This window comes from Nelumbo nucifera, chromosome 6 (assembly GCF_055504915.1).
Source record: "Nelumbo nucifera cultivar China Antique chromosome 6, China Antique-T2T, whole genome shotgun sequence".
NCBI lineage: Eukaryota > Viridiplantae > Streptophyta > Magnoliopsida > Proteales > Nelumbonaceae > Nelumbo > Nelumbo nucifera.
Window position 1 is genome coordinate 10,266,817 of NC_142654.1, and position 27,949 is coordinate 10,294,765.

The window sequence follows — 27,949 nt, forward strand, 5'->3', positions numbered from 1 at the left end:
ATCATAAGATATCCTCTATTTTTAATGTCAACTACCTTCATCCCATCCATGATCATGGTTTGACAAAAGTTTTTAGTATTGATTATGGGCATTTTGGTCGTTCCCAACTAGCTAGTGACTCAGATGTTTGGCTAAATAATTCATACCTAGAAGGTAGTTTAGATGCCTAGCTGAATGATTTCTACCTGGAATGTGGCTTGGACACCTAGCTAAATGGTGACGAGCTGAAGAGGTGGCTCTGATGCCTAGCTGAACGGTGACGAGCTGGAGATGTGGCTCTAATGCCTAGCTGAATGGTGACAAGATGGAGAGGTGGCTCGGATGTCTAATTGAGTGGTGACGAGCTGGAAATGTGGCTTGGACGCCTAGCTAAATAGTGACGAGTTGGAGAGGTGGCTCTGATGCCTAACTGAATGGTGACGAGCTGGAGAGGTGGTTCTGATGCCTAACTGAGTGGTGACGAGCTGGAGAAGTGGCTCTGATGTCTAGCTGAATGGTGACGAGCTGGAGAGGTGGTTGTGATGTGAATCAGAGATTTTAAGATAGTTAAATGTGAGAGACCTAAAGAGCTACAAGAACTAAAAATTGCGCATCTACCTGAGTCTCAGGGGCTGATGCCCTTATATAGTTGGGCTACCATGGGTCTCGCGAAATGCTCCCGGAAACCTCGGCCCACGACGTAGGGGTCCGTTCCACTTTGGAAGGAGGATAACTTGCCAGTTAATAAGGCTTACCGTTTCCCTCCAATTCGAGCAAGATGAGGATAAGGCCTACGGTTACGCGGCGTGATCCCGAAAGGTTCGGAGACAACTGGCAAGCTTCTAGAGAGGTAGGTCGCCAGGTTGGCGATAGAGGCAGATCGCCAGGTCAGCGGCAGAGTTAAGTCACCAGGTCGGCAACAGAAGTAGATCGCCAAGTCGACGGCAGAGGCAGGTCGCCAGGTTGATAGTAGAAGTAGGTCGGCGGCAGAGGCAGATCGCCAGGTAGAACCCCATTTTGGCTTAAGGCAAATTGTTGCCTAGGTGATGTTGGGATGTATTCCAGCTGTTTTGATATGCCATGTGTCATGATGTCAGTGGAAGGCCAAATTTGCCCTCATCAAGTACCAACTACCAACCTACTTGATCCAACCCTTCTCCTTTGTTCAAGCTTAGAATTGTTAGTGTAAAACAAAAGTCATTTGTTTTATTTGCAATTTTTTTATGTGCTTTTTTCTTTTTATTTTTATCCATTTCCGTCATTGATAACAGTAATTCTCATTTGTTAACTTATCATTATAACCATGACCAATTTTGTAGTCCTTTATTATGACACGAGTTGAGAATCATTTTGAAATTACCTCTACCTAAAACATGATGCCTTGATCAAAGACCAAACACATCTAATGTCCTCCATCCAAGTTTTGTTGTGGGGAGAGGGTTTTTCTTAAAGCTCGATATTCAGGTGGTTTAGGTGGTCATTTGACCAATTTTAGACAGTAATGCAAATGATTCTCAACGAAAGGTCAATTAAGTAAATCGGTTACGAATTATATAGAGGGTGTTTTTGTAAATGACCCAAATAAAAATTAGTAAATATTTGTCTAACAATAACCAATAAAAATATTAATTAAAATAGAATAAAATTTAATTAAATATGAAAAAAATAATTTAAATTCCACTTAGAAATACTACCAAGTTAAAATGATTAAAAAATAACTAAGTTTTATCTACCAATAATTAAAGAATAAGGAATCAATAAAAATAGCAATTCATAAATTAAAATTGAAATCCATTTAAAAATAACTAACATTTATAAAATTTTAAATTTATTTAATAAAATAAAACTATAGCACATTTATATTGGATTCGAAAATAATAAAGATGTTATAAGATCCTTTCTACTTCAATTTTATTTAACAAGACCCTTCCATTGCGCAGGCCAAGCCAAGTCAAATAAAAACAACCCATTTACAATCCATATAAAAACTATTATATTATTCTTCTAAATAATAATTTTATTATAAAAATAATTTATTTTTATTATTTAAAAATAATAATTATTAAATATAACTTTATAAATAATAAAAGTAAATAACAAAAAAAATCATATGCATTTGAAATACATCATTTCTTTCCAAGAGCAATGTAATCTGACTTGCATTAATTTCAAATTTAAAATACATTATTACATTAATTTATGATTTTTCCATTATTTATTTTTAGGGCAAATGATATAGGGTTTACATTTCCTTTTAATCCCTTCTGTCATCATATTGGATATAGGGTTTCCCTGTGCATCACACGGGCCCTCCAATCAGTATAGATAGATATCATTCAGGAATCTAACACCCAGTAGAATGTGGAGGCCCAAGGTTGGAAATCACTCAATTTGGTCATCTCATTAACCTTTATGATGCAGTAAAATTCTTACAAGGCGAAAAATAGGTTGGAGGAAGAATTAGAGAATAGGGAAGTGCCAAAAGAGCCCTTGGTTAAAGTAAAAAGTGAAAATGGTTTTCGATAACCATTTCAAGTAGATTCGGTAAAATGTTTTGGGTAGGACTGCAAACGGTATCCCATTATCCGATTCCAAATTTAAATTCAATCCTATTAAGCAAGACCCAAATTCACTCCATTCATAGTTGGATCAAATATGGATAGACCCCTATCAGATATGATATAATCCGATTCAATATATATATATATATATATATATATATATATATATATTATATCTATCATTGAAGTTGTTCTTAATGCTGAATTTTCACTAAATTGTCATATGCTCAAGTTTTATACAAGTAATTTTCAATCCATTTTGTTGATAAAAGATATTATTAGTCATTTTTAGCTCATCTTATTAATAATATATAATATTTTAGTTATTTTTAATCTAATTTATTTACACTATTTAATATCCGATTATAATCCAAATTCGATTTGAATCCACCAAATATTAGATAGATATGATCCCATTCAAATTCAAATGTTAACAAATCAAATTCGGATATGCCTATGTCCGATACTCCGATTCGATCCGATCCGTTTGCAGCGGTAGTTTTGGTAGGGGAAGGAAGAAAAGGGTTTTTCTAGAAAGAGAAAGTGAATGGTAAGAACCAAAACTGGGTCCTATATGACAAGCTCTCCCCTTGTATTTCATTTTCATTTTCCATTCTTTTATCTCATTTTCTTCGTACCAACAGTGTAAAGGCATTGATACAGGCACGTGGCTCGAATGACTCCATCCCCTCCGGAAGAGAATGTGATGATTGTGCAAAGAGAGATCAACCAATGAATTTATAAATTCAGTACAATTAAATTAAGCCTAAAGATCCTTACTCTGGGAAAAGAAGGTAAGGGCTACCATATCCTACACGGTTACACCACACCCAGGTATTGCCGTACTAGCTTGTAGACCTGCGATAGGACATTTGAGGAGAAACTGTCCGAAGTGGCTTCAGTTGCACACAAGCGTTTTTAAAATAACTAACACTCTTCTAGGATTAACTGTTTTTGCAACAACTGATTCATTTATCAAGGCCAAGTGATGCCATAAAACAGATCCCTACGGCCCTACCCCCCCCCCCCCCCCCCAAAAAAAAAACCCTTCAGATCACCAACTCCCACTAGCCTAACAAAACTGTAAAAGAATTGATTTACATAATTCATATGGGATAAGCACCAAAAAACCTGCTTATCCTTTGACACTGAAATCAAGATCATGGTAAATCCAATATCAATTCAATTCCCCATGTATATGATTAAATGCCACCAATTAGCAAATGCAGGATAAGAGTCGCTGCTAGTTCTTGTAGATCAAACTTTTAGACCGGTTAGTAAATTCCCACGTCCCCATTAACAGGAAACAAAAACAAAAACAATAGATAGGCCCCAAAAAATAGGTTATTTTCAAGCAGTAAGAATCACCTTGGCATGCACCTGAGTACTTAAAGCACTGATTTATTCAGAAAAATGAAGGGACCTCTGAAGAGGGGAAACTGCTTGGTGCAGTAGTAAAATATCTAGCTGACAAGCATGAGACGCAGATTTGAGTCTGAAAATGGCCACTTCATGCAAAAAAAAAAAAAAAAGTTGAAGGCTAGGCCCAAATCCAGTCCACCCCTCCCAAAACCCCAGATAACCAGGACCAACATTTGGTAATGGCCCTAAAGGACCTCTGGAACCAATAGTTATCCATGAGGTACTCTTCTGAAACTTGTCCCGAGTGTTGCTCCAAAATTTTGCTTAACTTTCCAAACCAAGCAAAGGACAACTTATCTTTCAATTTTGTTCATCCCCACCGTTGCTGCCAGAGTACTAACTCAAAGCCTTGGTTTGTCATTGCTTAAGGGTCAGTTATGGCCTGTTTCTATACCTCAAGCCGCAAAAGGACAGAGTAGTCAAACCCCAAATTGCAAAACAGACAGGCATCTCAACTATCGCCAATCCCGGCAGTTACCACACTTCCATCTATCTCCCCAAGAAGGCTCCACCCACGGTGAACAATGGCTATGTATCCACATCCCACAAACCTCACAAGAAAGGTCTGTAGCTGGCTCTGTGTAAGAACATATATCACAAGGTATCTTGTTAACAGTGGGTTCCAAAGCTGTGGCTAAATCATGATTACCCTCTATGGTATCAGTTCTATATTGTTCAGGTGGATTGTAGGATGTCAATGCACCACTACCAGAAGAATTTCCCAAACCCCCCGAAATGTCCATTGGCGCATCAAATAGATCCAATTGGTCATCATCTGATGCCAGCAACTCAGTAAAAGAGAAGTATGTCTGAGGTTCAAATTCCATGTCCTCATAGTTCAAGCTTCCATAGTTGATCATCTCATTTGTTAAGCCATCAGCAGAGAACTCCCATTCAACGTTTTCCACTCGAGGAGATGATGCTTTCTCAGTAGCATTTAAATGGTTGCTTGGTTCAAGAAAAGTGGACACCACATACGATGGAACCGGGCTTGGATTAAGAACATCTGCATCCTTCTCATGTTTTTGTCTTCTGACTGGGAGTTTCTGTGGTCCAGCACTACTCCATTCAGGGCCAACTTCTAATGAAGGTTCTGCGGTCGGCTCAACCATTTCAACAGAGAAACCAAGTAGATCATTCTCCTCTATGATTACCTCTTCCATCTTTGTGTCTGGTCTATTAAATTCACATTCTCCAATTTGCCCACAGCTGCTTCCAGAGACAGGGCCCATTCCTGTACTTGATTGCTTTGAAGCTCTCATACGTGGTGGCTTCCTGCATTCTTGAACCATATAGGGGCATATGGGTGCACGATTCCTACGGCACTTGCAGCACCGAAACCCCACAACATCAAATATTTTGGACTCCTCCAGCTGGAGGGCATCAGCATGATACCAATCTGCAAAGAAAAACAAATCCAGTGTGTCAACACAAAAAAAAAAAAAAAATGAAAAGAAAGAAATTCCAGGGTGAAAAATCTTGTAGAGGCAGAGGCTTACTTCTGCAAGTTTCACAGCAGATATACATCAGATCAGGATTATATGGCGTGCGGCAGAGACGACAAATGGGTGCCCTTGGTGGGTCCATGTGTGAATTCCCTTTACACAAAATGTTGCTTAACCTGAAGTTGGTACCAGTGTCCTCGGCATTCTTCTTCCTCCATATAAGACCATAGGTAGGATTAGTCACACGTCGAACTTTGGTTGCTGACTTAGACTTAGGAGTAGGTGCCTTCATCTCTTGATGGGTGTCCATATTTCCAGTGAACAGAAATGGCTGAAGATAACCATTTTGCTTTGTGCCTTCTGTGATTGTAAACTCCTGCTTTTCTTGTGCTTGCAGTGACACTTGAGTGATCAGGGACTTCTTACTAACCTCATTCAAAGTGACAATTTTGGCACGGTAACACTTGTTGCATGTGATCAAAAATTCCACCTCATCTTTTGCATGAACTGTCGAAGATATGACACAATCCTTGTGACAATAACCTGACCAGAAATGCAGCAGCAAGAGAGTTCATAGAGCTGGACTGACATTTAAACCAATATGATGGTATGGCCATCCAAAAGAATATAACAGTGATTTAAAAGGCATGCCTAGGCGAACAGGCGAGGCGCATTTCGGGGTAGGTGCCTCGCCTGGTGCACCTTGTGCCTCAGCTCAGGCATGCACCTTTTGAAACTTTGACGCTGTTTTGCTTTTTTTGTGTCTAGTGGCTGGGCCAGGGGCTCCACCCCCGGACCCCTGTGCCACGTCCCTCAAGGCAAGCCCAAACAAATCCACATCAGGTCTTAAATTTTTAGTTCTCACACAACCAGAGATTCGAGAACCCCCTATTTGGTACTGTTGTTCTTTTTTTTTTTGATAAATAACAGACTTTTATTAAAAGATAATAATAGAAAATGTACAAAAGGAGGGGTAAAAATTCTTAACCCTCCCAAGAAAGCAATTCAGATTACAATGTTGCCCAAAAGAAATTAACTCTTCCCACCCCTTGTTTGGCCAATGAATCTGCCAAGGAGTTGGCGCACCTCTTTATCCATTGAAACTTGACTTCCATATTTTGGGTGGGATGTCTAACTTTCTTTTTTTTCATTCAGAAACTTCCACAGACTAGAAGTATCCTTCATTAACCAATTTATAGCCAACTTAGAGTCACCTTCCACTATCAATTTTCTGATATTTAACTCTTGAGCTCTTTTTAACCCTTCCAAGACAGCCAATATTTCAGCTCTAAGAGAGTCCCCCCATCCAATAGAACCAGAATACAATGCAATAATTTGACCTTCATCATCCCTGAAGCTCCCCTATACCCGACAGACCTGGATCTCCTAAATAATTTTCAAAACTTTGCAAAGTTTTAACCCAATGGATCACCCTTATAGAAATCAGTTCAATGATTACACCCTTATTTCTTTCTTTCCCATGAAAGGTCAGTTGATTCCTTTCCTCCCAGACTGTCCAACATACAGCTGCTCTTACACACCACAGAATTTTCCCTCTCTTCTTCAGACCCCCTAACAATAGTAGAATGAAATAGGCTTTGTACATTTGGGGGAGGGGTCCACCTGCCACCAAAAAGAAAGAAAAACCAACACCAGATTTCTGAAACAAATGGGCAAGAAACCAATAAGTGATAGCAAGTCTCACCATTCTTCTTACAAAGGATGCACCAGTGTGGGGATAAACACCAATTAGGCCTTTTTCTTTGAAGTAAATCGCAAGTGTCACACTTTTCAAGGAAAACTTCCCAACAAAAAAACACTAATTCTAAGAGAAATTGGTCTACCCCAGACTTCCAAAACTAGAAAAGGGATTCCAAAATTAATTCTGTTGTTCATTCATTCATCCTAATAAAATGTCTTCTTAAAAAGCAATAAAAACTATAAAATCATTATTTTTGTGTGAGAACTAAGAATTTAAGACCTAACATGGACTTGTTTGGGCTTGCCTCGAGGGGCGTGGTACAAAGGCAGCTCGTAGAATTAGGAATGTAATATGTTTTACATCACATTAGCTACTTGAAGTAATGCAGTTGAGAAAAAAAGAGATTGTGGGTTTTATATGCTTGAAAATGTTTTATATATTTGATTTTATTTTTAAATTCTCATTTGAATATGCTTTACATGTTATATTTATGTTTTTTCATATTAGATAATAGGTTTTTTAAAACATTTATTTTAAAATTAAAGTATATTTTTATTAATATCATGTTTAATATTTTTCTATTTTTTGCATTTTTTATTTTTTAGCCTTTTTTTTTATTTTTGCGCCTTGCCTTGCGCCTTGTGCCTCATGCACAAATTGACCCCTACGCCTTGCGCTTTTAAAACACTGGAATATAATAAGAAAATTATTTTCAGTAGTCCAAATGTTAACATACACTAGTTGCTATAAAAGAATTAAGTACTTGGAGATATATGCTATGTCATGTACTACTGGGGAAAAAAAAGCAGAAGGTTTTATTCACAGCTTGTTCATTGTGCAGATCCCACTTGTATATGACAGGCATCAGACAGGTAGGAGTTTCAACCAAGGTTCAAAGTATCAATACGCCCCTGTGTATCGGCAGGGGCGTATAGGTACTTAAAATACACACTCAATGGTTTTTTTTAGTTTTTTTTTAAATATGATTTTTAGAGATGTTTTTAATGGCTTTTTACTGAAATAAACTAAGGTCCCGAAACACCTGTAAATAGGTGTATCGAGACCAAAAGATACGATACGATACACCGATACACCCGATACGAGGCGTATCGTATCAATACTTTGAACCTTGGTTTCAACCTTATTCAGACTCCATGCACCAAGATCTACTCTTATTAACTGGGAAAAACCAATCTACTGAATTTCTTGTTTGTCCACATGTCTGCCAGAGCAACAAGCAACTCTTCTTTTTAAGGTAAAGTACATCAGTATTAAAACCATAAAGAAGTGCCTGGTCCTCTATACAATGCGATGCTGTACATGTACAACCCTTTAGGACCTCAAAAAAAAGCCCACCCTGATGCAGTAGGGCTGCAATAAACTGACACAAGTTGGAAGGAGAGAAGTATAGAGAGAGGAGAAATGGTAGAGAAAGAGAAAAGGTTTCCCTAATCTATTATTATATGGAAGAAATGAGTGTAACTGAGAGATTTTAATACCTTTACATGAACTACACTTGACAGCATTCCTGTAAACCAAGAAAAATGCTATCAGATGAATTGGCAGTAAATTACATGGTAAAAGGCTACAAAATGAAAGCAGTACAAAACCAATACTGAAAAGGATGATAAGTAAACAAATAAATACCCGAGTAAGACATCTTGTTGACATGAAGCACAAGAACACTTCTCTAGTTTCTCTGCCTTACACACAAGATATGTGAATATATCCCTCCGAGAAGTTCTTAATTGTCTTATTTGTAACTTGGACAATAAATGTGAGCCCTCCTTAACTGATGGCAAAGGAACCTTTTCCATCTTCTCTTCATATTCTTTAATTAGATATAGCGGGACCTGAGCTTCAGAAAACCAAAACTTGTCCTCTCCATCCTGGACATGCTCTACTTCTAGAATATTTTTCAAAACACGGGAAGGGAGGTGCTTCTGGTTACCAAAAGCTAGTCCATATCTTATCTTATTTTCCTGAATTTTCTTATCACAAATGACTGCATTTCTGTAAGCAGAAGTTTCAGTCTCTGGTCCCTTTCCATCTTGAAAGTTCTTGTCCAGATCACTCCATCTTAAATGAAGATCAAGGTATCTGACCTGATGCAAATAACAAAATTGAACACAAATTAGATTGCCCTGAGCAGTATAAGCCACATATGCAGGCATAAATGCTAGAAAAAAAAATAATATCAGAGAGAAACCGATCAAATAGTATTCATAGCTAGAGGCAGAATAGGGAAAGAGAACAGATGGACTTAGAACCAGGAACGTGAATGAAACTTGAATGACAAACCTGAAGTGCAAGCTGTGATGCATTCTTACTCATTTCTACTGCAGTTCTCCAAGCAAACTGCCTGCTTCTTCTAGGAATCTCAGAACCTTCAGCATAATAAATACCAGAAATCTTCCGAGAACCACCTGATGTTACACAAATGTAAATAAAATTTACAAGAGAACCAGGAGAAGCAATGTCAAATGTCTAAAGTATGTTTAAAGTTAATCTTTACCCTGCCTAGCTGCCCTTTTAACTACAGAACATGGTAAAATTCCTTTCTGAAATACAAGCTTTGAGAGTTTTCCTCCTCGCCACCAGTTTACATCCCTCAGATTGTCCTGGGAAGGATCAGTAATGATCTCAGATGCTGTAGATTGCTTCCTCTTCCGCCTCCCTGGTCCACGTTTCTGAGTTGATCCACCAAGATGACTTGCACTTTGGGCAACAGAAGACTCAACTGACCTATCATCCACAAGTTTGGCCCACTCTGCAGAAAAGGCAATTGGGCGAATGTTTTCCTCAAGCTGCAAAACAGAAAAATCAATGGAGCTTGGTATGTATACCAGTACATGCCAGGAGCATGGCGTGTATATTAACATGGATACATATGCATACATCTGATGTTTACTGTTACTTGATATTACAAACTTTTCACAATCAATGTTTTTAAAACTGGACCAGACCAACTGGTTGAACAGGTACGAACAGGGCATTGACCAAAAACTGGTTCAACAGAAAACAGTTGGTTCAGGAAACATTGTGAAGTTGAATTGCCCAATTAAACCAGGAAAACCAAAACGAGCCCCTTTCCAGATTGATGCCTGGTCTGGGTTTCAAAACACTTTTTGCAAAGATTTTTTTTTATTAGTAACATAAACTTTTATTAAAAAATACAAGTGGAAGTATAATGGTCAACTAACTTGTACCTTTTTTGGCTACAGACTAACCTTAAACCATTGTGCAATCTTAACCATTCCTTTAACTTCTAATGCAAGTAGTAAAGTGAGTAATGGCTCAAAAAAAAAAAAAAAAAAAATAACTTCTATAAACTTGAAACAACAATCTTAGTATTCACAAATATAAATACATAAAAATAGGAAAATTTTAGATTTATTTCATTGGCCTTCACATCAAAATGAAAAATGGAATCCAGCCAATGAGGTTATTGTACTAACCTCTGACGATGTGGAGTAGTTTGGTATTGTATGGGGTGATTTTAAAGTGGGGTCAGAATTTAGGGTCCATTTGGTTTCCCGGAATAGGTGCCTGGAATTGTTGGTATTCTGATTCTATCCATTTGTTTAGTCAGAAAGGGATTCCAATTCCCATTCTTGGCAGAACGGGATTCTCCCATATGGGGAATGACCATTCCAGGCCCCCCGGGGATGGGATTCCCATTCTAGAGTTTCTCAAAAAGTAAAGAACTCCTAACAAAAAAACCTTTATATTAATAAAATATTATTAAAATAATAATAACTAGTAAGATGATGATAATAATAATATAGTAATAAAATATTAATAAGGTCATAAAATAATAATAATATATTAATAATTAAATGATAAAATGATAATAATACAATAATAATGAAAACTTAATAAGATATTTGTAAAAAATAATAAAATAATAAATCATTAGTAACATATATAAATAAAATACTAGTAAAATAGTAATATAATAATAGTATTGTAATAAAATATTAATAATTTAATAATGAACTACAAATATATCATTAAATATAATAATAATAATGTACTAATATAATATTAACATAACTAAAGTAATAAAATAAGAATATATTAATAATTAAATAACTAAACAAAAAAAATAAAATAGTAATAAATGTTAATAAATATAAAAAATGTAATATAAAATAACATTGTTAAAAGTAAGAATAAATAATAAAATATTAATAAATTGATACATAAAAATTTTGATTTATTCCAATTTCGGTTCCACATGAACCAAATAGCAACATCTGGAATCTGGCCTCGACTCCCATTTGAACCAAACAAGCATCAGGAATAGGTGATTCCAATTTTGATTCTAGGGGTTTTCGATTCTGATCCTGACCTTAAACCAAACACACCCTTAAGGTGTTTTGTGTTTTGGTGGTTTGGTACTTTGGTATGGTTTCAAGTTTGTTGGAAGTTTTTGTTGGTACAAGTTTTTTCTGGTTTGGGGAGTTTGTCTTTGGGAGATTGAATTGTAAGCTTGGAGTTGGATTGTTTTGGGCAAGGTTTTAAATTTCGCAACGTATCGACCAATACGGGCCGATACATATCGTTTCGAAAGAGTTCCGATACACGAAACATGTATAATTACATGGTTTTATATTTTTTCATCTGTATGGGACCGATAAGGATAAGGATTTGTATCGGACCGTTTCGAGTATGTATTGGCCGATACAACTCGAAACGGGCCGATACGCATTATGTATCAGCCGAATTTAATTTCCCTCTTCTTTTAAGATTTAAATTATCTCTTCTCTCTCTCATTAATATCAATTTTAATTAAGTCTTAAAATTTGAGACGTCACTAAATGCTAATATAATTTAATTAAATGCTCATTTAAGTTACCTTTGATTACAGCATTTAATATGTCATTAAATGTTATTTAAGTGAAATAACTTGTTAAAAATCACAAACCAAAGGTAACAAGTTTCGAACCCAAGTCATTTGCTTATAACAATAATTAGTTAACCGTTATGCCAACCTTAATTACTTATTAGAATGACATATTTTTTTATACTTAAAGTAATCTTTCTTGCCTTCGTGGATGTTTCCCAACAAATGCTATAAATTTGATTATTAATATTTATATAATAATTAGATGAATACGAGTTATATTTATTTATTAAAAATTAAGGTATATATTAACTTGTATACATAATAAATATTATCTAAATCTATATATAATAAATATTACTACATATACACACACATTTTAGTTCTATTATTTTTCAATGGTTACTAATTATATCCCGATACTTTATATAAATCATTAAAGAATGGTTTTTATGTTTAAATAAATTAATTATACTCACATAAAACTCATTTTTATTATTGTTCATATTTTTAAGGATTGTTTTTTGGATTTCTAGTGTATCCATGCATATCTTGATTTTTCGTCTGTATCTATACATTTCCAAAGCGTATCTCGATACGTTTCTTAAAAGTACCTTTCCGATACACCTTGCGTTTCCGATACTTTGAACCTTGGTTTTGGGGGGTTGTTTGTTTCTTCTCTCAAGTGACTCTCGATCACCTTTCTTTTTTCTTTTAATAAATTTTATTTATTACCAAAAAAATGTGGGAGTCGCTCATTTGAAATTTGTAAATGACAGAAAAATATTGAGGGTGAAACCAACCAATAGAAACTTGGGTTTGTTGATTAAATAGATTTCAAATTTAAAGGTGAACATAGAGTCAAATCAATATGGAGGAAAGGAAGGTAGCTTCTTTTGTAGAAATTTTGGGATGTGCTACAATCTCTAGGCAAGGTTCAAAATTTCAAAACGTATCAGGCCGTATCAGCCAATACGTATCGTTCCGACAAGAGCCCGATACGCGGAACATGTAGAAATCAACTATTTCGTTTCTTTTTGTATGTATTGCACCAATACAGGCCCGTATCAGGCTGTTTCGGCTCTATATCAGTCGATACGGGCCCAAAACAGCCCGATACACTTGATTTCTTTAGTGCCCTTCATTCATTAATCTCTTTAATTGCTTCTATATCACAGATTACACTGTGGATGACATGTTGAGGAAGTGGGGTGAAATTGCAAATTGCACGCAGACCAAGTCATTAATGAATGTGGCTTGGACTCCCCCACCTAGTGGATTCTTGAAATTAAATTTTGATGGATGCAGTAGGGGAAATCCGGGGAAATCGGGGATTGGAGGTGTTTTTAGGGACGAAAATGGGATCATCTCTACCATGTTCTCAGGCCCAATTGGAGTGGGTGACTCCCTTAGAGCTAAGATCTTTGCAGTTATGGAAGGAGTCCGGAAGGCTGAGGAGTTGAACATCAAGAAACTCATAATTGAAGAGGATTCAGAGGTGGTGATAGGGTGGCTGACTAAAGATCAAAATGGTTTATGGAAGTACAACAATGAGAGGAGGAAATTCATGTGGTTGGTGCAGGAGATGGAAGTTAAAACATATTGGGTTAAAAGATCGGCTAATTCCCTAGCTGACAGTTTAGCTAAACAAGGGGCAGAAAGGGATTCACTGTTTTGGGCTAAGCTGTAACTTTAGTGTGTTCTTTTCTTCTTTTCTCTTGTTCTTCTTTTTTTCCTTTTATGAGGCTCTTTGTGGCTCTTGGAAGATAAGTGTGTTTGTCTTCCTCCTGTAAATTTTCTACTGATGATTTAATGAAAGTGTTATTGATCCAAAAAAAAATTGCTTCTATATTTATTTCTAACTTTTCTTTCATTAATTAGTCAATTACTCCTACTTTAAATTTAAATTTGAATTTCAGCGCTTAATTCGAATTCTCTTATTAATTCCACTAATTAATGATACTCTCTCACTAATTCCGCTAATTAATGAGCTTGTCTCATTAATTTCGTTTTGTTAGTATAAAAACTATAAACTTTAAACAATGGCAAAATTCGAACCTTAGTCATTAGGTTTTAACAACCGTAAGTCACCACTTGGACATGCCCATTTGCTTGTTATGGTCGTATACATTATTATTCTTAAGTAAATTTTCTATTTTCTTAATGGATATTTATTAATAAATGTTAGAATTAATTATTAAAATTTATATACTAATAAATATTAATATAAATTGATGTACACACATAACATTTATATTGGTTATTTGAAAATTGATGTATACACATTCATATTTTAGTTTTTTTGTTTTCTCACATTTTATTTATTCCATCATCTTTCAACAATTATTAATTGTAATTATTTACAATTAAGTTATTGTAAATATGGATTTTTACATTTAAATAACTTATTTACAATCATTTAAAACTTGTAATTGTTGCTAGTAATATATTTTTTAGGATATATTTGAATTTCCTAACATATTTATACGTATCTTAATTTTCCGTCCACATCTATGCATATCCAAAGCGTAAAGCGTATCCCAATATGTCCCTTAAAATTGTCTTTCCGATACTTTGAACCTTGGCTCTAGGTCAATAAAGTATTTAGGTGACAAACCCATGATCAATAATTTTTGGAACCATGCTGTAGAAAAGATACTGAAGAAGCAAACTATATGGAAAATGAATTACATATCAATCGATGGTAGAATGATTCTCACTAATGTCGTGTTTGGTTTGAAAGAAAAGGTAGGGAAATTTATACAACATTGTATAGGTTTCCCTACCCTTTCTTTCAAACCAACACAGCCTAAGCCTAGCCTAGCTAATCTTCCGATGTACTACTTATCAATTTTTAATATGCCATAGGCTATAGTAAAGAAAGTTAAGAAGATTATGAGAGGTTTCTTGTGGGAATCAAAGGAAAGGAAGAGGGGTCATTTAGTTAGATGGGAAATGGTTTGCAAGAGGAGTGAGGGTTGGGATTAGGCAATGTAGAGAGGGAAATCTGGCTCTATTAGGGAAATGGTTATGAAGATTTCTTGGGGGAAAAGATAAACTGTGCCAAATGGGCTCTTCGGTAATGGATAGGATGCTAAAATCTCCAACATGGCTACTCTTGCTTTACCATGGAAGGCTATTCACGATACCCCTCCTACTTTCAACAATTTTGTAAAGTATGATGTTTCTTCTAGAAATAAGATTAATTTTTTGAAGGACCTTTGGATTGGCGATTCATCTCTAAAGATTTGTTTGTTACCATGTAAGGTTTCTTTAGAGATGAAAATCCAAAGGACCTTAGGGATTTAGGAGAAACCTTAGAGAGTTGAAAATTCAGCCGGTGACCAATTTGCTAAACACCCTAGAAGGGATTTTCCTTGATACTAGGAAAAAGGATTTGCATATTAGGACACCTCATTCCTATGGGGGCTCCTATTGTGCTTCCTTCTTCAAGGCTTTGTCCTTGGTTAATCCTAATTTGCAATCTTTTCCTGTGAAAGTGTGGTGTAAACCTATTCCTCCCAAAATAGGATTGTTCTATTGGGAAGATTTTCATGAGTCTTGTGATCTCCTACAAAGGAGGAGGCATTATTGGAATTTGTCCCCTAACTAGTCTACATTGTGTAGATCAAATTGTGAGTCTTGTTACCACTTACTAATCTCCTATCCTTTCGCTATATGCGTTTGGGAGTGATTCTTTTCTCTTTTTGGATGTAGGTCAAACTTTTCTTCATGTGTGCCCAACTTATCCGCTCCCACAATTTTTAGGTGGCCAAAGAAGAGGGCATGAATACTGCAGAAGTTTATAAGGGCTGAAGTGGTTTCAACAATATGAGAGGAAAGAAATGCTAGGGTATTGGTAGATACCTAGGTATGGGAGGTCCTAGGTTGTCCTACTACCAAACTACTAGTTGGCCTTTCAGCCTTTAAGATATCTGCATATGCCCCTAGGAGACAATCCAAAGGAAAGTAGATTTTGGAATCCAATAGTAGAGAATTGTTCTTAGACATTGGCAGCTTGGAAGAGGAACTACATTTCTTTTGGGGCTAGAATTACCTTAATAAAATCCACCTTAGCAAACTTGCCAATTTATTACTTGTCGGTTTTTAAAATGCCATTGAGGGATATCCAAAAAAATTAGAAAAACTAATGAGAGACTTCTTGTGGGAGTCGAGAGAAGGTAGGAAGGATCACTTGACTAAATGCGAGTTGGTGTGCAAAAGCAAAGAGCAGGGAGCTTAGGGATTGGTCATTTAGGGAAGAAGAGTTTATCCCTAATAAGTAAATGGCTATCGAGTTGGCCTTTGGAGAGGGGGGAGACTTTGGCAAGAGGTTATTGGTAGTGTTCATGGAAGTGTAGGCAATGGTTAGGACAATGAGGTATCTCTCTTCAAGGGCTACTTTGGCTTCCCCATGAAAGCCAATTTGTGGAGTGTATCCTCAATTTCTAAGCCTTATCAAGTATGATGTTTGCTCTAAAGACAAAATTCTCTTTTGGGAGGACCTTTGGATAGGCAACTAGTAGAAATCACTAATTGCAGATTTAGTTGAATTCCTTGTGAAGGGAAAGAAGAGGAAGATGAAGATTTCAGCAGTAGAAAAGAAAAGAGGAGGAGAAAAGAATAGGAAATCAACCAGGATTCTTAGATTAACCCTAGCCGCCAACCCCTCATTATAATTTATACTTAACTTAAAGGATGCGATATTACAATGATGCCCTTAGTAGGGTGGCTACTAATGTAGTTGAACAATCACAACTTAAAAACATAAACTAATAGGCCTAAAGCCCAACAACTTCCTAACTAAATAACTTAAAATAAGAATAAAAACAACTAGGCCCAACTCAACACTCCCCCTCAAGTTGGGAGTAAATGTCACACATTCCCAACTTGCGTAGATCATGCTCTAGCTTGTTCTTTGCCACACCTTTTGTGAGAACATCAACGAGTGCAGATCAGAAGCAATGTCTGGAAGACAAACTTCTCCAGAAGTCACTCTTTCTCTGATAAAATGTCTATCCACTTCAATGTGCTTAGTTCGGTTATGTTGGACTGGGTTATGGGCAATGTTAATTGCTACATGGTTATCACAGTACAACATCATAGGTTCTTCTGCTTGTACACCAATTTCTTCTAATTGGGAACGGATCCAGAGAAGTTCTGAAACTCCATGTGCCATGGCCCTGTATTCAGCTTCAGCACTTGAACTTGCCACCACTGTTTGTTTCTTACTCTTCCATGAGACAAGGTTACCCCCAACAAGGGTGCACACTCCTAAAGTTGATCTCCTGTCATCAAGGCATCCTACCCAATCTGCATCTGTATAAGCCTCTAGTTTCAACTGTCCATGATCAGTAAGCAATGTCTCTGCCTGGGTGTCCCTTCAGATAAGCAAGAATCCTGTCAACTACCTCCCAATGCTAGACTCGTGGAGCATGCATGTATTGACTTACCACACTTACTGCATAGGAAATGTCTGGTCTTGTCATACACAAGTATAGCATCCGACCCACAAGTCTCTGATATCTCCCAATGTCCTTTACTGGCTCACCTATTGATGCATTGATTCTATGGTTCTGATCAATAGGGGTATTGATTGCCTTCTTTCGAAGCTTCCATGTCTCTTGAAGAAGATCCAAGACATACTTTCTTTAAGAGATAAAAATTCCATGTTTTGATCTTGTAACTTCAATGCCTAAGAAATATCCTAGTTCTCCAAGATTCTTAATTTCAAATTCTTTATGTAGATTCCTTTTCAGACAATCAATCTCACTTAGGTCATTCCCCGTGACAACAATATCATCCACAAACAATTAGGGCTGACACCAAAGATCTCCTTCACTTCACAAACAAGGTATGATCGGATTGAGTCTGAGTGTAGCCAAAAGCAATCAAGGCCTTTCTGAATCTGTCAAACCATACTCTGGAAGATTGTTTTAAGCCATAAAGTGACTTCTTAAACCTGCATACCTTTCCCTTTTTAGCATCACTGTAGAAGCCAGCAGGAAGATCCATATACACTTCCTCTTGCAGATCCTCATTTAGAAAAGCATTCTTCACATCAAGTTGAAACAATGACCAAGAGTACGAGGCAGCAAGAGAAAGAAGTATCCGAATAGAGGTCATCTTTGCACCTGGTGCAAAGGTCTTTAAGTAATCAATGCCATAGGTCTATGTGTACCCTTTTGCAATAAGTCTTGCCTTGTACCTTCCTATACTTCCATCTGCCTTATATTTTACTGTGTAAACCCATCTGCATCCAACTGTCTCCTTGCCCTCTGGTAAATCCACAATGTCCCATGTTTGATTCTTTATCAAAGCTTCCATCTCTTCTTGCATAGTTGTCTTCTACTCGGGTTTGGAGATAGCCTCACTAACACCCTTGGGTATAGACATAGAATCAAGAGGGGAAAGAAAATCACAGCAGGAAGGAGAAAGTCCATTGTAGGATAAGTACTATGAAATACAATGAGCAGTACACTTTCTCTTCCCTTTTCTGAGAGCAATAGGAAGATTGAGGTTATCTGTAACAGGGTTAGTATAATCAATGGGAACTGAAACAATAGCAGGACCAAGAGGAATACCTGAATCCATGTCAGCTGAATTTGGAGTCTCCAAGGAACCAACAGGAAGTGAGGTGAGTTATGTTGTAATGGAATCAACCTCCTTGTGAAGTCTCTGTCGTAAGTAATGCTGAGAAGCAAGACGCGAAGGAGATTGTAAGGTAGGTGACACAAGAGGGTCAAGCACAAGAGTAGACACAGGTACTGGAACTGGGAGAGGAATAGACTGCTGAATCACTTCCCCAAAACACTCCCCCTGAGAAGGATTCTTTGATAAGTATGTGGATTCAAAAAAGGTGACATCCATGGTAACACACCGGCTCCTAGAGACTGGATCATAGCAACAGTACTCTTTCTGATTTTCTGCATATCCAAGGAAGACACACTTCTTTGCCTTGGGGTCAAGCTTCGAGCGGTGAAAACCAAGGATATGTGCAAAGCAGACACACCCAAACACCCTGAGAGGAATATGAAACATCCCCCCCTTAGAAAAAATGAGACTGAATGGGGTGTTGAATCCAAATATACGAGAGGGCACCCTATTAATCAAATATACTGTTGTGAGAACTGCATCACCCCAAAACCAAACTGGAACTGTAGATGTAATCATCATGCTTCTTGCAATCTCAACAATGTGTCTTTTCTTCCTTTCTACAACACCATTCTGTTGTGGATTGTAGGGACAACTGCTCTGATGGACAACACCATATTCTAACAGAAGGCAAGGTATTTTTCAAAATATTCTCTGGCATTGTCTGATCTGAACAACTTTATTCTTGTTCCAAACTGTGTTAGTACCATCTGATTAAATTGCCTCACCAAGGATGGTACTTCATCGCGGGATCTCATCAGATAAATCCAAGAGTATCGTGAGAAATCATCCACAAATAAAAGAAAATATCAATAGCCTCCCATAGAAGGAACATGGTAAGGTCCCCACACATCAGAATGAATAACATCAAAAGAAGAAGAACACATTTTATTACTATGTTTAAATGAATGTCTACAATGCTTTCCAAGTTGACAACCTTCACACTTCAGACTTGACAAACTAACAGTCTCAAAAAGTTTTGGAAACAAGACTCAAAGAAGAAAAAGGTAAATGGCCAAAACGATTATGCCAAAGCATAATTTGACCCACAAACCCTGACTCACTATCCCTGCTGACAATGATGACTTTGATGAGGAGGAAGCACATCCAAGAGGTAGATCCCATTCACTGCACGACCACTCCCAATCGTCCTCTTTGAATCCAGATCCTGCAAAATACAATGACCAGAAGAAAAAATGACTGAGAAGTTCAGGTTCTTAATCAAACTACTAACAGATAACAAATTAGTGCTCAATCTAGGAACATGAAGGACAGAGGGAAGAGAAATAGAATCACTAATCTTGACAGATCCCTTCCCAGCAATGGGAACATGGGATCCATTAGCTGTGGAGACCCTATCTCTGCCAGAACAGAGCTGGTAAGAGGAAAAAATAGTAGAGCTATGGGTCATGTGCGCTGAGGCTCCAGAATCTATAATCCAATGAGGTCCCTCCTTACATGAAGTAGAAACATTATTTGCATTGACATGTGAACTACCTGTTTGAGCAAAGGAAGTAGAGTGGACTCCACCAGTACCACTTGTACCTTGTTGTCCGCTTGCTGCTAAACTGGAACTGACTGTATCTCGTTGGTTCAGAATTTGCCCATACCTCTCAAGTTCGGCCCTTACTGCAGTAGTTGCAACAGACTCCAGAGCAGTTGTAATAGGAGGGGTCGGAATGTCACCAATAACTGCCATGTGAGCATTTCTCTTCTTATTTTTCAGTCTAATCGGCACAAGATGTGGGTGAAGTTTCCAGCAAGTATCTCTTGTGTGTTTAGGTTTCTTACAATAGTCACAGATCAAATCTCTTTTATCTTCCTTCTTGATTTCACTGCCACCCCGATCTCCACTTTGTTTAGGTTTCACAATATTCACCATGGCAAACTGATCAAAAACAGGATTTTTCATCATCACATCTCTCCTGCTCTCCTCCCCTGACACAAAGGCATATGCCTGGGAGAGGGTAACACTGTCCCTGGACGTTGTCTTGCAATATCATACTCGAGATTAAGGCCAGCAAAAAATTCAAACACCTTATACTTCTCTAGATGTTTCTGATAGGTAGTTGCGTCCTTGGTAGTTTCCCAAGCAAATGTCTCTAAATGGTCAATCTCCTGCCACAGGGTTTTAAGGGCTGAAAAATAGGCTACAACAGGTCTATCTCCCTGCCTTGTAGAAATAATCTGATTTCTCAACTGATAAGCCCTAGCAACATTCTCCCTCTGTGAATAGGTTTCTACAACCCCATCCCATATTTCCTTAGTTGTATTTGCCCATAAAAATTTTTACTTATATGGGGCAACATGGAATTACACAACCAAGTCATCACCATATAAATCTCCTGTACCCACTAGGAGTTGCTAGTTCCGGGTTTCATTTCTTCACCAGTGATATACCCTAATTTCCCACGAGCACCAATGGCCATCTTTGCAGATTGTGACCATTCTAAGTAATTTGCACCATCCAACCTAACCGTAATAATGATCCCAGTCCCAAAAAGGTCTCTAACACCTCCTCTCACTGGTCTCATTTCACTCCTGGGCTTATTTTCAATTCCGTGACCCTCCATGCTTCTCAAAATGTGTAAAGAAAATAACTGAAATATGCAAGAAGATCAAATGAAACACTTCTGGAACCAACAACACCTTTCTGGTGTCCTAAACTGTCTTTCCACAAAAGATTCCTTTTCTGTGAGACGGAAGAAGAGAGAGAAGAGGCAACCGCTCTCTCTAGAAGCCCTCCAAATTAGGCAAGACTTGAACCGCCCCTTACAGAAAACTCCAAGGAACCCTAAAATATTAGGGCGCCACTTCCTAGGTCAAAATTGAAGAGTTCAACAGAAACAGGACTCTTCCCCTTTCTCTAGTTTTTCCTGATTTTGTTGAGAAACCCTAGACCAGCTACAAGGCAAACAGATCCACCAAAAAATCCAAAAATTAGACTTACCTAAGATCTTCGATCAGCCTCTTAAATCACCATACAGTCGGCCAATCTAGGGCTGCATGAGAAAACAACTCAAGGAACCTTCAGTCTGCTCTGATACCAAATAGAAATCACTGATTGCAGATTTAGTTGAATTCCTTGTGAAGGGAAAGAAGAGGAAGATGAAGATTTCAATAGTAAAGAAGAAAAGAGGAGGAGAAAAGAGTAGGAAATCAACCAGAATTCTTAAATTAACCCTAGCCGCCAACCCCTCATTATAATTTATACTTAACTTAAAGGATGAGATATTACAAGGATGCCCTTAGTAGGGCGGCTATTAATGTAGCTGAACAGTCACAACTTAAAAACATAAACTAATGGGCCTAAGGCCCAACAACTTCCTAACTAAATAACTTAAAATAAGAATAAAAACAACTAGGCTCAACTCAACCTTTAAACCTCTCTCTATTTCCCTGTCCACCGATTTGTGTCCTCCTCATTGATTGGGGTTAGTTGGAACTTGGGTCTAACAAGAGATTTGAGAGACCATAAGCTTGGGAGTGCAACGACAAATCCTTGATTGTCTTTCTGAATTTTTCTAAACTAGACAGTCGGGTTTGGATCCCACACACTAAGGGAGTTTTTTCTTGTGCCTCTTTTTTTCTCTTCCTTGTGCTCTTCCCCTACCTATCAGCCTTTTCCTGTGAAAGAAATTTGGTCCAAACCCATTGTTACCACCTCGGTGTATCCTTTGCAATTTGCAAAGCAAATGGAGAAAGTTGTTACCACCTTCTAATCTTCTACCCCTTTGTTGTAGGTATCTGGAAAAAGATTTTTGGTCTTTTTGGTACTAGGTGGAGTGTGCCCCTTCAAGTGGATAGTCTCTTTGACCCTATGACCTTCAGCTGGCCGAAGAAAAGAGGTAGAGTTATATGGAGATGTGTTTGGGATGCGTTGATTTGGACAGTTTGGGAGGAGAGGAACAACAGAATTTTCAATGGTACAGAAAGGAATGAGGTGGCAATGTGGGAATGTATTGTAAATAGGGCCATTCGTTGGGAAGCAATATCAAGAAGTTCTGTTATGAAGGATAAACCGGTTGTAGCCTGGACTCCTCTGGAAGAAGGTTTTATTAAACTAAATTTTTATGGCAGTTGTAATGGAAACCCAGGGTCGGCTAGCATCAGAGTATTTAGAAATTCCGATGGACACATTCTTGCTGTATTTTTAGGCCCTGCTGGAGAAGGAGATTTGGTGTATGCTGAATTCAAAGCAGTTTTTCAAGGAGTACAAATTGCCAAAGACTTCAATTATGACAGATTGGTAATTGAAGGTGACTCCAAATTGGTACTAGGGTGACTGAGGGAACTAGAAACATTGGTTTAGAAATATAGGGATTTTATTAAAAGATTTAAATGGCCAATTAGAGGTAAGATAACCATTGTTGAATGAGAAAAGTGATCTGTGATCAGCAAATGGGTTTGGCTGTTTTTTTTATAAGTTTTTTTTTTCAAAACAGGGGGTGTATAAGTCTGAATTGTTAGTGGCTCAATTGTAATTCAGTTCATGTAAAGGGGGCTGTATCTCGCGCCTCTGTTTAAATGCTGTTATTGTAACACCTTTATTATTTTTAACAACTTTATCATTGATCAAAAAAAAAAGAAAGAAATTCTAGGGTATTTGAAGAGGATAGAAGTAAAGAAGCGATAATTGATAGCATCACTGTCAAAGTGGCACATTTGGTGAAAACAATAGAGATACTTGAGCCATTCTTGGTTTATGGTATCATTAGAAATTGAGCTGCAATGGCAACTTCCTCTTCACGAAAAGAAAATGTGATGAAAATGTGGAAAACACCGGAGAGGGGTTTCTTGAAGCTGAGTTTTGATGGAAACAGTATGGGGAATCCAGGACCCTCTAGGATAGAGGGAGTTGTTAGAAATGGGGAAGTTAATGTGGTTGCTACTTTTTCAGGTCCAATTGGAGTGGGGTACTCCTTAAGAACAAAACTTATGGTGGAAGTCTATGGGGTGTAAAAAGCAATTGAAATAAAGGTGGAAAAATTAATCATTGAGGGAGACTCAAAGGTGGTGATAAGATGGTTGCTGAAGGAGGAAAAGGTATTATGGGTCTATAGAAATGTGATGAAACAGTTCAAGTGGCTGTCAAGAAAAATCCATTAGCCCCTCAATTCTATAATAGAGCAGGTACCTCTCTTCATAATTAAAAAAAAAATTGTAAATAATGTTGACACAACAGACACAAAATTGTAACCAGGAAAAGAAATGCTTACTTTCAGCAAGAGAAGCTTTACTGAAGTGCAACTTGAAGCTTGTTCAACCTGTTTGCGCCACTGTTTTCTATAATTTGTAGCCAGAAAAGGCCCAAGTAGAAGGCCACGTAAACTCTCCTCCATGTATAAGATATATGTTGCAATACCATGAATGTTTCCATCTGCATTCTTTAGGGAACGAAGACCACTTAGAATCCTTCCAGGTCCTTTGAGAGCATTTGAGGCAGCTAAATTCAATAAGCATCCTTTCTTGCATGTAGTGAGAGCCTTGCATGAAAGACACCAACCACATCTTCCCCTTTGGACCTCAGTAAGTTTCTTTTCAGAATTTGGCCAGCAAAAACTGAAGACTGCTGACGAGAATGCTTTAACTTGCAGAGAGACATTTGAAGAAACAAAATTCCTGGGAACAACTGAAGCTTGTAAACCAGAAACATGTTTTTCTTCAGATGAAAGGACAGCCAGATTTGCAGCTGCAGTTGCTGCAACATCACCAAGGATATACAGATTCATGTAAGCCTGAGGTTTAAATGCAGAGCCCATGTAAGGGCAATCATTGGTCATTTTTCCTTTCCTTGTCCCACTATCACTATGTTTTTCTTCTTTGATTTCAGAGGACACATTCACAAAACCATTACTTGTTGTCAGAGTCAGATCATCTTCATCTTTTTTAGGACCCTTCTTACTTCCTGAGTTATAGTTAGCAAATTCTAGCATAGCTGACCTACTAGCTGAGCTTTGGTGTGTCAATTCAGAAGAGTCAGCTTGATGGCAGATTGACCCAGCAGACTGTTCATGGGGTTTTGTATTTGTGACTTCACAAACCTGTTCACTTGTAGCACCATCACCTCTCCCATGACTCTGAAGTCCCGCATGGTTAACCCCACCCAAGGAAGTAAACCCAGCTTCTCGGAAATCATTCTCCCATCCTGATAGTGCTTTGCTCTCCATGTTACTTTCAGTTGTACTACTTGGATTATCCTTATGAGAAAGGGTGTCAGACAAAGTAGAAAACATGGGATCTTCTTTTTTGCCTATAGTTTGCATACTTCCTTCAGGAAGAAAATCTTTTTTGTCTTCTGGGATTTCCCAATATTTTAATACGTTTTTACAGATTGCTGAGTACATGGTAGCATGCTCTGCAGATGAACAAAGTACCCGCAGGACATTTGGAATATCATTCTTATTGTAGTACCTGGAAGTTGGTCCTGCATGGATTGAGGCCTTGAGCCTGCAAATGTTGATTCCAAGTGTTCATAAATAAGCAAGCCAAAATTTAATAGAGCAGCTAAAGATACGAGAAAATTTAGCAAATGAGCTAGGGCTTCACAATCAGATATAACACCATCTTCAAAGAAAGAAGAGAGAAGTGCTAACAGCTATTTTTCATTCCAGTTATGTCAAACTGTCAACTAGATAAAGGATCAACAAAAAATAGCAAATAATTAAGATACTTACACAAGTAAGTGATTACAAGTGCCCAAAAAGACCTGTTCATATGGATCAATACCAAAAAACTCTGCTCCCCTTAGCCCCATTCCTACTCTGAGATCTGGTCCTTCCTTGTGTATCATACATTCTGGGCAAAACCATGACCCTTCAGGTAAATTGATTTTATTCAGACCAATGCATCTTGAATGGTAAGCTGAAGGGCAACCATCACAGCAAATCAATGTCCCATCCATGCCACAAAGGCGACATTCATCACTATTCCCATCCTGATCAATATCAATGACATTTGCATCCACTCCAGGAACATTAATCCCCAAATGGTTTGAATGAGATGGTGACTTTGAATCATGAGGCTTATCAGATATTATCTCCATAGCTTCTGAGTCTTTGCAAGCTGAAGTCTTGGCATATCTAGGATGGACCCTTCTTGGCCCATTTTCAGGAGTAATGCTCGGAATCTCACCCAACTCTGCCCCCACTTCCAAGCTTTCCCTCATATCAATTTCTGTTCTTAGTTCTGCAGATTCTAAGACATCATCACACACAATCTGCAAGATCATCAGCTTCTTAGTCACAGACAAGGTGTAGTATTCCCTGTTTAAGACATCAGCATAAAATCCTTTCCATTCTGGCCCATTTGTATACCCCATTACCAGAAGATACTCAATCAAGTAAACTGGCCAGGTCATTGTGTCAAGCAAGCTCCAATTGATGCGCCTATAGATATTGCAGGTACATCAGTTCTAAGCATTGATCTATGAATAAAAATATCATAAAGGAATATAGAAAAAAATACCCTCTTCTTTTTTTTGGCAACGCAAGTAACGCTTTTCTCAAAAAAAAAAAAAAGAACATAGAGAATGATAGAAAATGAAAACACACACTGTAGCATACAATCATATGGTTGCTCCAGAGTTGTAAAAGCAAACCAAATATGATGGTTCAAATTATACAATCTATCTGGCTGGATGATAGAGAGAAAGAGAGATACCTCAAGCATTTTGATGCACACTCTGCACCATCAGAAGAAAGCATCTCAAGATGTCGCCTCAATGCACGCAAAAGGGCAACATGAATGGCATCCAGCAAAGTGTTGGGGACGACACAATTAAGCGAACCAACAAAATCATCTAGTCCGAATGGACTTAAAAATAGCTGTATACTAAATGAACGCAAGAAATTGTACACAGAAAACAGGTGAGAAGCAATCTCCTCTGGAACACCTAAATTACCCGAGGAAGGAGGCAATAATGGTGGTGGAATAAAAGGGCTCTCCGCCTCTAAGAAAGATTCCCGTACTGGAACATATTCACACGAATCACTGAAAGAGTCAGCATCTTCATGAAGCTGAATCCCTCCTGATTCAAGACTTTTCCTGGAACCCGATTCGAGTTCAGAATTCAACTTACTGGCAGTAGGTGCTTCATAGCTATCAAATCCGTTTGCAGATGTCACTGCCTTCTGCTCAGTTATCCTGCTTGGCGTCCTTGAATCACCCGAAGAAATCAAGTTGTCCAATTTCATCTTCCTGGTATTAAGATCGTCATCAAAATCACCCACTGCAACAAGGAACTCGCGAATTTCCCCGCAGTCCAGGTCCTCAAAATCCCCATCCTCGTAATCAACTCTGTACAATCCACTACTATAAGAAACAACCTTCCCTAGGAAAACCCCGTTCCCTTCAAAGAACTTCTTCACATATCTTCCTACCAGGGCCTTAGCCCTTGTCTCAACCCTCCCTCTACTATCAAGACAATCATATTGGTTTCCCTTTTTTCTCCTCTTCCTCGCCCGATCCTCCGTTGTTGGCTCCTCTGACTCCATTTTCAGCTACTCGAAAAGCCTTAAACTGAAATCCGCTTCCTTGAAATAACCAGTGCTCAAGACAACCCTTCTTCCGGAGCAATCCTCTTTATGTTCCTGCCTCCCTCAAAATACATATAAAAAGATAAAACCCTAGAATAAATCTCTTAACTTAGGGTTTTCGCAGATCCTCCTGAGCAAAACCACACCCTAATAGTATCAAGGAAATCAAATACCATCAAATTTCCCGAAAAGGGAACAAGGCCTGCTAACCTAGTGCCGCTTCTTCAGCACGAAACATAAATCCACGGAAACGATAAAGTAGAATAATCAAAAGGGTTCGTCGAGTTTCGTGCTATTACCTTGTTAGGGTTCGGATATCGCCATTAACGACGTGCCTGAAAATTCTCGGATGCAAAGAGAGAAAGAGATTTGGGAATGACGAGTTTTTTGGGGGGGTGAGGGTGTTTGTGTCGTTACTCATTGCTGCCCTAATTGGAGGGGAAGACCAACGGCCTCCTACATACTCTTCCACCGGGTGAAACTCCCTTTACCGCCAAAAGTTACACCACGCGGTTCATGTGAACTCACATCAACCCGCTTGAGTTCACTCATCGGAATCATTCCTCTTTAAAACCAAAATATAATTATTTCTTAAGAACCGAAAACCAGCGTTCTTTTTTCTCTGTGTGCCTACAAAGAAAGCAAAATTTATATTAATGGTATAATAAGGTTTAAATCAATTTTGATAAACATTTGTCAATCCTTAGAGAAAATGTAGAATCCGAGTTGGCTCGGCACAAGTGAGTCAACCCGGAAAGGGGCAAGTAAAGTTCAGCGAAGTAACCCCATACGAAGGACGC

At 37.9% G+C, this 27,949-nt stretch overlaps 1 protein-coding gene across 2 annotated transcripts; it reads right to left on the reverse strand.

Moving 5' to 3' along the window:
• Positions 1 to 3,909: 3,909 nt before the first annotated feature.
• Positions 3,910 to 27,949, reverse strand: LOC104587471 (DDT domain-containing protein PTM). Of its 2 annotated transcripts, XM_010245109.3 has the most exons (10): positions 27,449 to 27,587; positions 26,275 to 27,296; positions 25,290 to 26,000; positions 23,832 to 25,062; positions 9,625 to 9,916; positions 9,411 to 9,535; positions 8,757 to 9,214; positions 8,609 to 8,637; positions 5,462 to 5,950; positions 3,910 to 5,361 (listed from the first exon to the last, which is right to left on the reverse strand). In XM_010245109.3, the coding sequence occupies exons 2-10, from the start codon at positions 27,105 to 27,107 to the stop codon at positions 4,418 to 4,420; spliced, it is 5,112 nt and encodes a 1,703-aa protein (XP_010243411.1). In that variant the 5' UTR covers positions 27,108 to 27,296; positions 27,449 to 27,587; the 3' UTR covers positions 3,910 to 4,417. The 2 variants fall into 2 exon arrangements, with proteins under 2 accessions (XP_010243411.1, XP_088746650.1); XM_088890524.1 differs by having other exon boundaries at positions 26,275 to 27,949.